Below are 17,185 nucleotides of genomic sequence, written 5' to 3'. Positions count from 1 at the left end.
TTGATCCTTGCTCTCAGGAATAGGGAGATTAGACTCACCAAAGCACTTGAATTCTCAAATGCCAAGGTACCTAGAGTTGTGGGCATAGAACATGAGACTTGGAAAGGATCTTGGAAATTATCTAATCCAGTTCCTCCCCACTTTCCACCACTACTTAACAGACAATGACACTAGGCTCAGAGTTATTATTTGTTGACCTGCGTTCACATGGGTAGGCGTGTAGAATGGGAAGAGCACAACATCTGGAATCTTAGAAGGACCAGATTTGAGTCCCAGCTTTGCTACTCAGTAGCTCTGGACCTTGGGGAATTTACCCAATCTCTCAGAACCTTAGTTTCTCGTCAGTAAAGTAAGGCTAATAAATTCTTTTTTACAAGACTGGTATGAAACGTGCTTTGTAAACTGTTAAACACTATACAAATGGTATTTTTGCTAATTTATTTATTAATGATAGTAATAATATAGTGGCAAAATACATGGATTGGTAGTGTACTAGGAAATGTTTAACAATCAGCTCTTGGGAAGGGAGTGGAGTAGAGCAGGAATGTATGTGTGTTTGTGTGTGTGTGTGTGTGTGTGTACCTACATACTTAAATGTATTATAAATTTTACTTTAAGATAATTTTTTTTAGTTGTAAAGAACATGTAGCACACAGTTTACAAATAGTAATGAAATATACAATACTCTTAATTGAATGCTTTTGTTGATTTTTGCTAAATTTGTATCCATAGCCAACCTATGATTGCAACTCAACCATGATTTGATAAATGGAGTTGCACCCCAATTTGCCCTTTTCCCAATAATTTTGTCATTAAATCTGATGTGTGATCTACTATTAAACTATTTCTCACCTTCATACAAATTATATTCATTAAACTGGAACCTCTTTCAGCTTTAGTACTAAATGAAATTCTGAATTGTAATGTTTGCCAGTTTCCAAGGTGTAAACAGTCTCACCATGGCTGATTTCAAGCTACCAGTGTGGCATCACTGAACACAAAGCTGGGAAGAGATGCACACAGTAGCACACCATTATGTAGTATTTCCACCATACAGAGACAATAAATATAAAAAACTTAAAGAGCACAAATAATAGTAAAATGTAGTTAAATAACTAGGAAGTTATGAAATTTCATGTTTTTAGCCTTCGTTTTTAACATAACTTATTTGTTATTTAATTTTTAATAAACATCTTTAACAACCGACTTTCAAAATTCCTTAAAACTTATCACTCCGCTTTCATGGGCTGGTACAAGTCAGCTCATCACTGCATTGGATGCCTCAGTGATAGGACTGCACTGTCAACCTACCTGATATGTCACCAAGGAAATAGTTAGTAAAATCAGAATTTTTATTATCTGTGGGAGGCTTTTTAGCTCTCTCTACAGTCAAATTCCTGGAAACAGAGCTGTTACTTTCCTTTGTTGTTAGCAGCTATTCTCCCTTTACTATCCCCAAAACAGTCCTTGTACTTCTGAGAGGAAAAAAGAAAATAATTGCTCTACTCTGAAGAAATACAGGCCCTCAGTTTTCTCCATATTTATTTTTTGGTTTCTGTTTATTGATTTTGTTTTCTCTTTATTTATTGGTAATTTTATCAGGAGGATGAGGGATTGTTTCTTGAACTTAAATATGAGAAATATGTAATTTTTAAAAAATCACATGCTATATAAGTGAATTGTGTTCAAGAGAAACATGTAAACTGTACCTAATAGAACAGATGCTCATCATGGCAACTTTGGGTTTCTTTGCTAGGACAGTCAGTTCTGATTCCTTTTGTGTGCAAGAGATTTCATGACACTGATCATCTAAGTATCTTCCAGACCTCATAGGCTGGTGTCAGTAGCATAGTTTTCTACCTGAAGTTTGAGCTGACACAATTTCTTGTTTCAGATTGTCTCCTATCTACTTGATCTTCCAGAAAAAGATGAGGAGGAAGTGGAGAGAGCACAGATCAACAGCTTTGACAGTCTTTGGGGAGAGACAGGTACTTCTCACAGACATTACTCTCTTCTCTCGTGAATGTGTGGAGACACTCTCTGCATCTCCCACCCTGACTTTTTCTCCGGCGTACCTTTGGCAGTCTCTGCCTTATGGCTTTCGTATTAAAGTCTGATTCAGCCAAAATAAAAAGTCAAGCAATTTCCTTCTTTCAATCCTCTTGCCCTTTGGATTCTCCAAACCATTAGTACTGGAGTCTCCTTTCAAACAAAACTTTCCCCTGCTCTTGTTTCCAAATATTTTTAAAAGACTGAAAGTTTCCTTACAATGTGCCAAACCAGAGCAGAAAATAGTTGTGGACTTTCTCTTTATGTGATCCTTGTAGCTGTTAGGAATAAATATTTCTCCCATCAAAAGAACTCTTTCCACCTGTAGTTGTGAACCAGGAGGTTAAATTTTTAGCCACACCTCTGGCTTAACCAAGTGTTATTATGGCAGAGTGGTATCTGACGTGGTTAAACTGATTCATTATGAGGAAAGTTGCCATCTGAAATGCAAAATGAAGGTACCACCCTGTAAGGCACAGCCCTGTGCAAGCCCTCTTGGTGTGTAGCAAAATGATTTCTATATTCCTTGGGACTTACTATACAAACAGAGGCTCTTCTTGTGGCCTTTGCAGGAAATTATTATTGTCTTTCCCCTATGTCTAAACTGGAACATCTGGAGAAACATTAGTAACCTTTTATGTATTTTTATGAAACCAGGGCAATGAAAACTATAGAGTCACCACAGATATGTGTCATATTTGCCAGGAGAATTAGACCAAGATTGAGTTGGCCAATTTAGGGAGACTGTTTTACTAAGTTAAAAGGGTATATGTTTTGGTTAGGGTCAAAGGGTTATTAAAAATAAGAGAAGACACTTGAATTCATTTAAAATTTATAATTACCTGTTCAATTGTGATATTTCTACCCATGGCAAAAATCTTAGATAGTTTTCATAGCTTCTTTAACATCACGAAGAATGGTCCCAAGCTCAGGAATTTACTTCTCAAACAATCCCTCCCTCTGTAAGAGCCAAAGAGAGCAGATGCCAGGCAGCTGCAGCTTAAGAGTCCATGAGAGATTAAAAGAAAATGTGCAGCTGGAGACAGCTGCTGTCTCTGGGACCCCACCCTGAGGGAAACCAGAGGACAGACTGAGGGAAAGGGACTGACCAGGACATTACAAGTTCTGGAGTATGCATACTGTGAACTGGAGCTACAGAAGGGACATGTTGCTTCACTGCTCCTATCAGCACAGCCTTCCCCAGCACAGTGTTGCTCTACCTCCCAACAGACTCCTGTCCGCCAGGTCGTGCACATGTAACCACTGGAGAGGGCAAAGAAAAGTAGTGGCCCAGTGGTGATAACGGATAGGAATTACAGGACTAATAGTCATAGTCATGAATATCAAACACATCTAGTGCTGTACTTGAAAGAATTCCTTAAAAATGTTCAAGAAGGTTGTGGACTAAGTGGAAGACTTATTTTTATTGATATGAATTTCTTATTAGAATAAAACTTTATGGCCTCAGGACTTTTAAAATATTTCATGCTTTAAAGTGTGCAATAAAGTTTGTTACGTTAATTCTCTTACATATGTATCATATCTCAAGATTGTAAAAAATCAAAGTTTCATGTCAGTTTGTTTGCAATCAGAATTGTGTTGTGTTTAACTTGATATTTATATGAAATAATTTCAGCATTATAAACTTGAAATGCTATTTAATTATGAGTTAGAATAAAATTCATTCATAGTATAATTTATAGATCTATAAAAAGTTATTTGACTGGGGCTGGCCCCGTGGCCGAGTGGTTAAGTTCGCGCGCTCCGCTGCAGGCGTCCCAGTGTTTCGTTGGTTCGAATCCTGGGCGCGGACATGGCACTGCTCGTCAGACCACGCTGAGGCAGCGTCCCACAAACCACAACTAGAAGAACCCACAACGAGAAATATACAACTATGTACTGGGGGGCTTTGGGGAGAAAAAGGAAAAAATAAAATCTAAAAAAAAAAAAAAAAGTTATTTGACTTCAGAAAAACTGGAAAATAATGTCTTTGCTATGTAAAAATGTCCCTACAACTCACCACTAGTATAAAATAGACTATGGGTTGCTTTTCTATTTATAATGGTGGATTTACTAAGTATACATGTTTCTTTCTAACTTATAGCACATAATCATTTAAAATTTATAATGACTCATTGAACTGTCATGTTTCCTCCAATGACAAAATCTTATATATGTTTCCCTTATATAGTGAATGAAGGTCTATGACTTGCAGGTGGTTAGGGTCTCATAGCTACAACCCTGGCCTAAATTTTTACCTATGGAAAATATGATGGTCATGATGTTTTCAATAATCTGCATCACTTACTATATCAAATCTACGATACCACTAACTATAAGAAACTATATAACCATTATTTTATGTGCCACTACAAAAAAATCCTCTGCCTATTAAACTGACACAATTCTTTATTATCACATCAATTGTAAGATGCATCCTGATTTCAGAGGTGTTAAAATGTGAAGGAAAAAAGTGTGTCTTAGAATCAATGAAATATCTCTTAGCATATAGTGAAATATGAATTGAGATGTAATTTTTCTCTATCTGATTTTCTAAAAGCAGATCACTAGAATGTCCTAGTTGCCTTTGTCCTCCTTTTGCAGCCTCTTTATCCTTCCAGATAACATCTTCCTACATCCAGCTTTCACCATCTGACTGACCCCTCCTGTCCCACAGGGTTTTCACAGACTTCTTATAGAACAACTCAGAAGAAAAGCAATTAAGGTGACAAGATTGTTCACCACTCCCTCCTCTCCTTTGTCTTATGGGCACAGACCAGGACCAGCATTAAAAGCTTCTATCAGCTCTTACCTGAGCCATTCCATGACCCCAAAGAAGCGAGAGCTCACAAAATAAGCAAGATACCCTTAATTCATGCCCTCATCATCTTTTACCTAGATTATTGCAACTACCTCCCAGCTGATCTTGTCTCTAACCTCACTCTTTTGTGATTCATCTCCCAGACTTCAGCCAAAGTGATTTTTCTGAACCACAATCTGTTCATGTTGCTTTCCTGCTTCATTGACCACCTGTAGCATGAAGTTATTTAATGTATCATAAAAAGACCAGTCCTGATCTCCAGCCTCATCTGTTGCCTGTCGTCTCCAGTAACTCTATAGCAATAAACATGCTGTTTCCCACCTCACTGCCTTTATACATGCTCTTCCTAACTAGCATGCCTCCCCCATGTCCTTACATGCCTGTAAGTCTCCTATTTTTCCTTCCGCACCTAGCTCAGATTGTCATCTCTTCCTGGAGACCTTCTCAGGCACTTATTCCTGTGTGAAACCCCATACAACTTCCATGGACTTATCGCTGTTATGCTCATCACACTGTATAGTATTATATTTCTTTATTTGTCTGTTATCCTTACTCAACCGTGAGTTCTTGAGAGCAAAGACAGTGTCTGACAAATAGCTCAATAAATGTTTACCTAATTAATGTTGTTTTGGATAACAGTGCTCAGTTTATGTCTCCCCAACCACCTCCCTCCCATTGGTCTTATGTGACCTGTCTGTACTGTACTCTTTCAAGGTTGAAAATAGATAAGCAAAAGGACCATTTGCTTCGCTGCGTTCTCTTTAGTGTCTGCATTCCATCCAAGCAGACTTTGGCTATTTCCCTAACTCTGAGCTGCATCCTGTCTGCCTCTTCAAACTCTTTAGATGTTTCCCTTTGAAAAAGGACCGTTGATGTCAGATAATCTCATCAGATGCGGACAAGCTAGGGAACAAATTCTGTCACTGGTCTCTCAGGAAGAGATTGGGCTCCAAACTGCTGTGTTTGCTCTAAAAATCAGTTTGTTGTTTTACAGAACTGGCTTTACCTTAATCTTATTTCTTTCAAAAGGTTTTAACAGTTTTTGATAAGACATACAAGATCCAGCCAAAGCAACTCCTTGCTCTTGGATTTTGGAAAGTACAGATCCCATTTTACATAGTTCTGTAGTTCTAAGATGAAATTGGCCAGCTGTGTTAATGACCATGTCCAGCTATCAGCTGGAGCTTCCTGCCAAATTACGTCATAACCTAAGCAACAGAGATGATAGAAACAAAGAAAAAGGCCAAATGGAACATTCTCTCTCATATAAATGTGTTATCCAGTGGGTTGGAATGGGCCAGCCAGAGCAATACAATTCCAGGTTAGAGTAGACAGTATAAGTTTAACTTTCAAGATCAGCACTGGTTGAGAATTTTCAGCTGTGTGCAATGAACTGGAATCATGGGTTAGAGGCTTGATTCTGAAATACTGTGTGTGTTTTCCAGGGCGCTATAAATTCTTTTGTGAAAAAGAATGTATTTACGCCCCCCTCCCCCTCATACATAGAACATTATCACCTTATCACCTAACAGCTACTTTAAATGGGATCGGAACATGGAAGTTAGATCCAAATCATTTGTTTTATGTATCAACAAGATGATTCTTATGGTTCCTACTGAGCGTCTAACCCAGTCAAATTCTTTTTTTTTCCCCAGCTTTACTGAGATATAATTGACATATAACATTGTGTAAGTTCAAGGTGTACAGTGTGATGATTTCCAGCCAAGTTCTTAAGCTACTCTTGTGTTCTGACCCAAGAACTAAAGGGTTTTTTTTTTTTTCTGAAATTTTAGAAATATGAACTTGAAAAAGAGGAAAGATAACTTTGATTGAAAGAACAAGAGACAAAGCTTCTTTGTCAAGTAAATAATCATACCCGTCAATACCTGTACTCATCCATTCAGGGCTTGGAAATGACCCTCATCTCAGATAGGACCAAGCCTCTGCACTTCTGTAAGGAATAGGACAGAAATGCCATTGTTAAGAGTTTAGGGGCTGGCCTGGTGGTATAGTGGTTAGATTTGCGTGCTGTGCTTCAGTGGCCCAGGGTTTGCAGGTTCAGATCCCCCACACGGACCTAGCACCACTCGTCAAGCCACCCTGTGGCAGCATCCTGCATAAAATGGAGGGAGATTGGCAACAGATGTTAGCTCAGAGCTAATCTTCTTCACACACACACAAACACACAAAAGGTCAAAAATATAACTGAAAATACACATAAGACAAGGAGTAGATACGTCTAGTTTAAGAGTGAATATATCTTCTAAAATTGTCACATTCTCCTTCATAAGCCCTTCTTATCCTTGAGGAAGGAAAAGATTAGTTGAAAGTTTATCTTAGTGGAAATTACAGGTAGTTTTGGTTTTGCATATGAGTCAGTTGTGGATAAATTTGACTAAGCCTGCAGACAAAATGTCATAATTTGCACCTACATGAAAAAAATTACAAGTGACCATTTGATTGGAATTTCAATTGCTTCCCTGACTAGATACCAACATTTGCAAACTGAAATATCTGCATCTACCAAATATCCTTTTCTGATGTGCCATTGGAGTAGGTGGCCATAATAAAGGAAGGACTTGCTAACTGCCACATCAAGTTTCCAAGTCTGTTCGGAAAAAAAGTTTATCCTCTTTCTTTGAAAACATACTCCTGCCATCTTCTAACAGTGTTTACCATCCTCCCAACCTTCATCCATTTTTAAAACACACCTTATGCGTTTGAGATCCCCTGGTTAAATGAGACAAATACATATTTGTTCACATACAGACTTAGTAGAAAGTATATCTCTAAATTCTTCTTACTACTATTGAAATGATACTCAGAGGATGAAATTGGCACTCACAGACTCTCCACTGCAGCAAAGCTCATAAACAGTGGACAGTAGAGCAAAAAGAAGAATGTTTTAACTATAGCTGTTTTTTATCTATGACTCCATTATTTTATATTCAGAAGAAAAGAACCTTTGTCACACCTCTTCTCCCATCTTTAACCTTGAACAATTCTGACTGTAGTATAAAAATAGTTGCAAATGTACTAGAAACTTCTGTCTAGAAACTAATGAAGAAAAGGAATGAAAACTGGCCCCAAGGCCCTTAGACTGTGATTCCTGATTCTTGGAATTTAAGGTCTTGGGAGTGGAGGTTGGCCAGAGGTGTTTCCTAGTTCATTCTAAAAAGAGCTTACCCTGCAAAGGCCTTTCTTTCTGCATTCCACCCATGCAGAGACCAGTAAAAGGTTGGTAGCTAGGAAGAGGTACCAAAAAAGAGGTTGGTGAAAAGCAGACAAGACAGTCTGGGTAGGAAAAATGAAACCAAGTGAGTTCAATCAAAGGTGATTTTTCAATAAATTTGTTATTATAATTGTCTCTATATATTGTAAGCTCATTTAAATGTGACTTTATTCATTATTTTTCTTTAAAAATTTCCTTCATGGCAAAAGTAGATAAAATCATTATTCTTGGAGATAAAGTAGCAGTTATATTAATCAAACACAGACATAGTGCTGTGCTTAACATGAGGGCTGGAGAGGGCAAGAACCACCTGTCCTCAGTCTGTGTTCTCTGCCCTTAGCCCTGACAGCTGCAGCCGGAAGGGGCAAACTGGAGGTGTGTCGTCTGCTCTTGGAACAAGGGGCAGCAGTGGCCCAGCCAAACCGCCGAGGGGCAGTGCCCCTATTCAGCACTGTTCGCCAGGGCCACTGGCAGGTAAGCAGGGTACCTATTTCCAGTCCCTCAGGCAGGGGTGAGTTCTAAGTGGGAACTTCTGAAGCAGAGAGCAAAAAAAATTCACAAAGTTTGGGTTACCCAGCAGTCATCAGGTGTGAGGACTTGGCCTTTGTTATTAATATTTTGGTTAATTGAGAATATGTCAGAAAGTTAACATTCAAAATCATCATCATCATCTATATTTTATAGAAAGATTAGCTACTTTTGGCCTGATCATGAAATAACCTCTTTATCACATTTCATAGTATCCGCAGGTTCTCAACAGATCTAACCACTTACTTGCAGGTCTCTCAGACTTGGTAACAGAAAATGTGGTGTATGTAAATTCAAGTTATGTGATCTTTCCAGATATTTGGATTCTGAATAAATGCTAATTTATACACTTATGGTGGAATGGAAAGCATATCAGTAATAATCTTTGGAAGTATTTGAGTAGAAGAAAGGCTCTAGAAGCCAAACCGTGCTGAAGAGTTATGAGAGCACTTGATTATATTCAGTTCTATCGTAAATATTCACTGCAGGCACATTTGCAACTCCTAGAGATTAATAAAATGACACTGACATAGGTATTGACTTCTGTTGGGGCTTTCATTATGGGATTGTTTAGTCTACATCTTGGCCTTTGTTATCTTAAATTCTTTTTTACTTAGTGGCTACGTAAAACATTCAGAGTTGAATTCTTCTCATTTGGCTGTCCCTAAGAGAATCAAGAGATCAAATCACATGGTACTAGGACTGAGCAGGCACTAGAAGGGGTTCTTGCAGTGGAAAGTCACATGTAGAGGGGACTCACCTGTACAGCAGTGGGCATTCACACAGTGTAGGGACAGCATGCATGTGTCTACTTAGCAGCTCTTCCTGGCTAATTGATACCTGTTTCTCTGCACTTACAGATTGTTGATCTTTTACTCACCCATGGAGCTGATGTCAACATGGCGGACAAGCAGGGCCGTACTCCCCTGATGATGGCTGCTTCCGAAGGCCATCTAGGAACTGTGGACTTTCTGCTTGCACAAGGTCAGTCCTGGGATGCCAGAACTGAATGGTCAGTGCCCATAATAACCCAAGAAACTCATGATTTCCAGTGATGGATTCCAAGAGGTGTTAAGGATAGATATTATTAATCTAGTTGGTTAGGAAATGAAAGTCCATCTCCTCTCCTCTCATATACAGGGGACCCTTCTAACTCTGACATTCTCTATTTCTTTATGGCTTAAGGGGTTTTTGGTATCCTTATCAAGTTAACGTATTCTGAACTCTTTAATTCAAATAGGTAATCTCCAAACTGATTTTTTAATGTACACTCAATAAATGTTCATCTTCCAGGGATTTTATTTTGACTTTAACTTCATCAATTCTTTTGTAAGCCTGCACAACTAATATTTTTCTTGTATCCTAAGGAGGCAAACGAAGGTTAAGAAAGTTGTTAACAATGGGACCCTATTTGAGGAATCAGGATATTATTATCCTCCTGTTGTAATAAATCCCTTTTGACATTTACCAACATTCAATATTCCCTCTAAATGGGAAATAAATTAAAGGAGATCGTTGTCATACCGCCATCAAAAGCATTTCAGGCTCCTTTTGATTACTGTGACCTCAATCATCTATGCAAAACAGTGGTAAGTGATGGTGGGCCTCTACAATAGAAAAGCTCAAATCACTGGTGGCTCTGCAGTACCATCTAGTGGAGCTTGAGCGTTTACATGAAGCAGGAGATAGTGTGGCCAGCCTTGATCACTCCATTCCAAATAGCCATCCCTGTTAGTAAACTGGACCTAAACATCTATGCACGCATACCTCAGATATATTGCAGGTTCAGTGCCAGACCACTGCAATAAAGGGAAATAAAAGGAGTCACACAAATTTTTTGGTTTCCCAGTGCATACGAAAGTTCTATTCAGGGGGCTGGCCCAGTGGCATAGGGGTTAAGTTCACACGCTCCACTTCAGCAGCCTGGGGTTCACTGGTTTAGATCCCAGGCGCAGACCTATGCATCACTTATCAAGCCACACATGGCAGGCATCCCACATATAAAATAGAGGAAGATGGGTGCAGATGTTAGCTCAGGGATAATCTTCCTCAGCAAAAAGAGGAGGATTGGTGGCAGATGTTAGCTCAGGGCTAATCTTTCTAAAAGAAAAAAAAAAAGCTCTGTTTACACTATACTGTAGTCTGTTGTGTGCAATAGCATTAAGTCTAAAAATATATATACATACTTTAATTTTAAAATATTTTATTGAGGGGCTGGCCCCGTGGCCAAGTGGTTAAGTTTGCGCGCTCTGCTGCAGGCGGCCCAGTGTTTTGTTGGTTCGAATCCTGGGCGCGGACATGGCACTGCTCATCAAGCCACGCTGAGGCAGCGTCCCACATGCCACAATTAGAAGGACCCACAATGAAGAATATACAACTATGTGCTGGGGGGCTTTGGGGAGAAAAAGGAAAAAATAAAATCTTTTAAAAAAAATATTTTGTTGATGGGGCAAGCCCAGCGGTGTAGTGGTTAAATTCTCACACTCTGCTTCGTCAACCTGGGCTTCACCAGTTCGAATCCCTGGTGCAGACCTACACACTGCTTATCAAGCCATGCTGTGGTAGGCATCCCACATATAAAATAGAGGACGATGGGCACAGATGTTAGCGCAGGGCTAATCTTCCTCAGCAAAAAGAGGAGGATTGACAGTGGATGTTAGCTCAGGGCTAATCTTCCTCAAAAGAAATATATATATATTTTATTGCTTAAAAAATGCTAACCGTCATCTGAGCCTTCAGCAAGTCATAATCTTTTTGCTGGTGAAGGATCTTGTAAAACAACTTAGTACCTGTGAAGCACAATAAAGCAAAGCAAAATAAGGTGTGTCTGTAATTATATCCACAAGCACATACACTTCAAGGAAACCAGCCTCCTGAAGAATCATGCCCAGGCCAGAGTAGCTAAGGGTAATTGAGTTAGGAAGAAGATGAGGTTTCTTCTGAGATTTCAAACTGCAGGCTAGAGACTGACTGGATCTTTAGCCATATCCTCCAAAGAAGATTTGTTTCCACAACTCATAAGATTTGTATCAGACTCAGAAGGGTGGGTCGGAATCAGAGACCTGCTCTCCTGGTGTGCAGAGTGGTTCTTGCTTCCCCAATACGAGCCACCAAACGAGTCTAGTTTCATGATATCTATTCTCACGTCTGCTAGAAGGGGGTTGGGGGAGAAAAGAGGTTGTGCCTAGATTCTTGAGATAAGATATGGCAGGGGTTAAATGTCCCAGAACAACCGGAGTCCCTGGAAAAGGCAGGACCTCTTCAGCCACTGATAACCTTTAGATAGCTGCAGAGTGTCTGCCACATGCCAGTAGAAGCTCATCAGGCACAGAGGCCAGAAGTTTGTTCTCCCTTACCACTGCAGACATTCTGGTCTTTGTATTATTTCATTTTTTTCACAATTAAATCGCTAAGTCAACAAATTCTACAGGCATTTACTTAGCCTACATTATTTTCAGAACTCTATGCTAGGAACTGGGAGTAATTTCTTTTTTAAATGAAACACTATAATCTGTGCCCTTAAAGGGGTCTATAATCTGACAGGGAAGGGATGAAACAAAGGTAAATAACTACCTTAAAAAGCAGAGAATCCTAAGTGCTCTGATAAAGGTTTTTGAGTTAGAATAGGGCATACTTTGAAATTTGAATAAGAGAAATGTTCTATATTTAGGGAGGGAAAATAATGTAAATGAAAGGTCAAGGAGGAGGAACAGTACACAACAGGTTTGGAGAAATATGTGAGTTGTCTAGTGAAGTATACGTGAGGACTGTTGGGAAATAAAGTTGGAAATGTATGTAGAAAAAAGTTGAAATGGAACAGATTAAAAGAGTTTAAATTCTGAAGGTAATGGGAGTCTTTCAACATTTTTAAAAAGAGAGTTGATGCCAGAGTTGTGCTTTAGAAGAAAAACTCACTCTGGCGGTAGTGTGAATAGTAGATTTGATGAAGGAATTATAGAGGACCAGGAGGATCAATTAGAAGCCATTGCAGGAGAATAAATGAGAAGTAATAGGCCCCAATCCAGGTGCAGTAGCTGTAAACTCCACTCTCCTTTGTGGCCTGGGCTCAGTCTCTTCCCATGAGTCCTTTTCCCTCACATTCTAGGGAGGGAGAAAGTGGCCTGGTACTATAATCAATGATAAACATGTGCTGAGCTCCTATTTTATAAGAATCTCTCAAGGAATTTATACTATTATAAATGAAAGACTTTCGCTGAGTTCAGAAAACATTCATTGAGAGTTTATTACATGCAAGTAAGATTCATACAAAAGATTAATAACAGAATAAGGTGACACATGTTAAGCAGATTGAAGATGAACTAGTAGTGAACCAGGAGAAGCTTCGTGGAGACCAGGGGAATTTGAGATAGTTTTAGAGAATGGGTAGAAATGAGGCAAGTCGTGGGGAAAGAAAAGGTATTCCACACATGGAAACAACACAACCAAAAATGGGGATACGGGAATATTTAGGGGAGATTCTGGAGGCAATGAGCACATCCATTTGGCCAAAGTAGAGGATTCTCATAGTGGAGTAATGAAACTTAAAGATAGAGAGTAAGCTTGGGGATAGATTGTGCATGACCTGGAATACCCAGTAAAACAACTGGACTCTCTTCTAGTGATAGCTTGTAGGATCCATTTTTTTAGCAGTTTTTTTGAAACATAACTCACATACCAGAGACAAAAGCTGTGCTTCAGCAGAGTGTCCACCTTAAGTACCAGCCTTCCTTCCTGTTGTGAATTTTCATGGGTTTTTTTTTAATGCTTAATACAATTCTGATGCGCTTTTTTTTCCCAAAGATTTTTTAGCCTCTTTAAAGATGTGCTTTTTTGGTGAGGAAGATTGACCCTGAGCTAACATCTGTTGCCAATCTTCCTCTTTTTTTTTTCTCCCCAAAGCCCTAGTACATAGTTGTATATCCTAGTTGTAAGTCATTCTAGTTCCTCTATGTGGAATGCCGCCACAGCATAGCTTGATGAGCAGTGTGTAGGTCTGCGCCCAGGATCCAAACTGATGAACCCTGGGCCGCCAAAGAAGAGTGCACAAACTTAACCACTTGGCCAGGGGCCAGCCCCAATTTTCCTGGTTTTCATGTTTCCTCAGCCCTGTGTTATACTTGCTCTTCTAGGTGCCTCCATTGCTCTAATGGACAAAGAAGGATTGACAGCCCTCAGCTGGGCTTGTTTGAAGGGTCATCTTTCAGTAGTTCGTTCTCTAGTGGATAACGGAGCTGCCACAGACCATGCCGACAAGAATGGCCGCACCCCACTGGATCTGGCAGCTTTCTATGGTGATGCTGAGGTGGTGAGTGCCTTTAAACCAACCCTCATGGTAGGGATAGGGAAGGTTCTCCATCCGTAATGTTCTCTGGGATTGAGGGTTGAATAACATGTTGATTATTCATGATATAAAGTTCTCGGATCTATACTTGCTAAAGGCAGGAATATTCAAAACACTATTGAAGACCAAAAATATAGACATGGCCTGAAATACCATGGCTACGCAGCCTGGTTCAGACCAGCAGTTGAATAAAGGTCAGGCAGCAGCCAGAGCCCTCAGTGGAGAAGTGCTGGGCCATTGTACTTGTGTTAACTGCTCTGCTTGATGTATGTCCTAGGTCCAGTTCCTGGTGGATCATGGGGCCATGATTGAGCATGTTGACTACAGTGGAATGCGCCCTTTGGATAGGGCAGTGGGGTGCCGGAACACTTCTGTTGTTGTCACTCTTCTGAAGAAAGGAGCCAAGATAGGTAGGAGAAAGGAAAAAGGTGCTGGCCATCTGTGCCCAGGGGCCAGACTGGTCCAGTGGTCTGACTGCCTGGGGTGTTTGGTGTGTGTGTATATAGTTTCCCCTCTGCCCTGGCCCAGTTATTGTCCAAGTAAACAGAAAGGCTCTTGGCCCAGAGAAAGTACCATCTGAGCCACGGTCTACAATACCTTGTGTCCAAAATCACATAGTTAGCTGCCATGCCCCTAGTAGCCTTAGCCAGGAGGCTGCTGTGACCTTAAGTACATCTTAGTGCTAATGCCTCTGTACCAGGCCCACCCTATGAGCATCCTGGATCCCTGCACTGCCGTGAGCCTTTGCTTTCCCTTGCTCTGTATGTGCTTCAGACTCTCAAGCCCCTGCTGCTGCTGTCCCATCTGCTCCCCCATCCCACAGACCGGTAGACAAGGGTTGGCTGATATGCTGGCTTTTTGCTGCCTGCCTCTCACTGCTGCTTTTTCCTTCTTTTTTTTTTTTTTTTTTCACCTTCATCCATTTTTTTTTTCCTCTCCTACAACTTTTTGTTTTCTCCTTTCTTTGAAGGTTGTCAGACGTTACCGAGTCGCCCACGAGGTATATTTCACCGCTGTCAGCATCAGGCGTGGTCTGATAGCTTGGTCAGCTTTGCCTTCTCCTCTTTGATTTAGCCTGCATGAGTTCCCTACACCTCTAATCTTTTAATTTACTTCACCTTAAAAGAAGATTTTTTTTAACGACTGTTGTAGAGAATAACTTGAACTTTTGATAACTAACCCTGAAAAGCTTAGTTGGTAAATAATTCAGGCATCTGTAAACTAATCAATTTAACCTTTTCTTTCTCTTTGTGGGTAAAGTAGTCCTCAATAATGTTGGCTTGTTTCACGTCTGTTTGTCATTGGAACTGTGCTCCTGGTTCAAAGCAAATCCCAGGGAGTCCTATTCGATACTTAGAAATTAAAGGAGCCTTTGGAGTCTTTAATGATTTCCCTTCTGCAAAGTACATATTTAAAAATTAAGAGACTAAACAGCTGTGCATTTTCAGTCCCAAATTCTAAAATAAATTACCCTTTTTAGATTTTTTTAAATCGTATGGTGACATTTAATGTAAACCATTTCTCCCAATTTCCTTATTTAAAATAACTCCACACTAAGCCATTGCCTGCCAAAATACAACATGCAGACTTTGCTGCCCTTCTGTGTGCAAGCTCAGACAGTTCAGATATTCTTATTTTAAGGTGAATACAAATCCAGTGCAGCTTCTTGGCAGTGGGAGTCCTTAAGATACTCCCAGGTCTAAAAGATGAGGAAATTGTTGTGGAGCAAGTTGTTCTCTCAGCAGAAATTCCCCCAGGATGTTTTTTTCACCTAGCTTCCTACCACCCTTGCATTGTATGAGTTTTTTACCCATCATGCATCCTGTACACTACAGGTCCAGCCACATGGGCGATGGCCACCTCCAAACCAGACATCATGATCATCCTCTTGAGCAAGCTGATGGAAGAGGGGGACATGTTTTATAAGGTGAGAGGAGAGGAGAACAAAGTTTCCTAAAAATAGCCACTGACTGTTTTCTACATGTAGAGTCTACCAAGTCTTGACGTTCTCATCCTTGGTTCTAGAGGCCCTTTAAAAAGAGAGAATGCCATCCCTCAATGATGGATGCATAAATTAATCCTGGGTTTTTGCCTTCTCAACAAGGGAGAAAGAGTAGCCTACTCATGTGTACAGCTGATCAACCTAAAGACCTAGTTTTACCTGATCATTAATAGGCAGTTACATAGATTCTACTTGGAATCTGCTAGGTGAGAAATTCATGGGACAAGTAAAAGTAAAATTATGTGGTACAGATAGGGATTCCAGTAGATGCAAAAGAGGCCTTGATCTTAGCTTTCTTATTTAATATATACACAAATCAAAAAGTCTGTAGTAATAATAGTTTATCAGCGTCTCTGAGTAAGATAAGGAAACCGAGACAAATAACAATTATAAGATTTGCTTGAAGTCATTCAGTGAATGACAGCAACCTGAAAAAGTATGGAGTTTTTTTTGTACTCACAGTTCAAGCTGGAGGCTCCATACCCTAACACAAACTCCCATGACCTATGGGAAGTCCCTTAAGAACATTCCATGTCAGTTACCCTCTAAGATTAGCTGAATCTTCTTCTCCTAAAACTAAATACAAATCCAACACAGCTTTTGGCAGTGGGTGTCACTGAGACATCCCCAGGCCCAAAGATGAGGAAATGTTTGTGAATCACATTATTCCCCCCTTCTGTAAGGAGTATACAGAGTTCCTAGGAGCAGAGTTGTATTTCCTGAGAACTCTGAGCGAGAGTTGTGATAATCTAGGACTCTTAGGCTTCTAGGAAGCTTGAGTGCTGACCTAACCACGATTTCACATGAGTTCAAAGAAGGGCCTCGTGACTCTAGCTGTCATATATATGAACTTGAGAATAGCATTGCTCTCAAGAATCTAAGCCCTGATTATAACATAATTTCTGATATTCCAAGACAGGGAGTCCTACCTCCTAATGAGAATAAGCAGAGCTACTCCTCTTCCCACCCAGAATTCTACCTTGGAAGACTCCAAATCTCTCCTTAATGAAAGATGCTAAAGAGAAAATAAAGATGGGGCTCCTTAGTGGAGTTGCCGCTCTACAGAAGGTATGGAGAGGATACAGATCAGCTAAAGGAATGAGAGATACTACCTTCTGCATCATTCTGAGCTCAGCTTATAGATTTTCAGATAGAAAGTGTAAGAAAAGTTCAAGGTCCCTGTGACCAGGTCCCTAGATTGGTCATAGATTT

At 40.0% G+C, this 17,185-nt stretch overlaps 1 protein-coding gene across 16 annotated transcripts in view; it reads left to right on the top strand.

Moving 5' to 3' along the window:
- TANC2 (tetratricopeptide repeat, ankyrin repeat and coiled-coil containing 2) overlaps nucleotides 1-17,185 on the top strand; it is a 386,637-nt gene that overhangs the window by 356,582 nt on the left and 12,870 nt on the right. For 10 of the 16 annotated variants that reach the window (XM_070561681.1, XM_070561677.1, XM_070561675.1 and 7 more), the window contains 7 exons: nucleotides 1,895-1,988; nucleotides 8,443-8,576; nucleotides 9,491-9,614; nucleotides 13,760-13,935; nucleotides 14,249-14,381; nucleotides 14,942-14,971; nucleotides 15,807-15,898. In XM_070561681.1, coding sequence (XP_070417782.1) covers nucleotides 1,895-1,988; nucleotides 8,443-8,576; nucleotides 9,491-9,614; nucleotides 13,760-13,935; nucleotides 14,249-14,381; nucleotides 14,942-14,971; nucleotides 15,807-15,898 — 783 coding nt within the window. The remainder of the gene's footprint in view (nucleotides 1-1,894; nucleotides 1,989-8,442; nucleotides 8,577-9,490; nucleotides 9,615-13,759; nucleotides 13,936-14,248; nucleotides 14,382-14,941; nucleotides 14,972-15,806; nucleotides 15,899-17,185) is intronic. The other 6 variants (XM_070561684.1, XM_070561680.1, XM_070561679.1 and 3 more) reach the window with 1 other exon arrangement.

The sequence above is a fragment of the Equus przewalskii genome, chromosome 10, assembly GCF_037783145.1.
Source record: "Equus przewalskii isolate Varuska chromosome 10, EquPr2, whole genome shotgun sequence".
Classification (NCBI taxonomy): Eukaryota; Metazoa; Chordata; class Mammalia; order Perissodactyla; family Equidae; genus Equus; species Equus przewalskii.
Note: the sequence above shows the minus strand (reverse complement) of the source record. Positions and strands in the feature narration are given on the sequence as shown.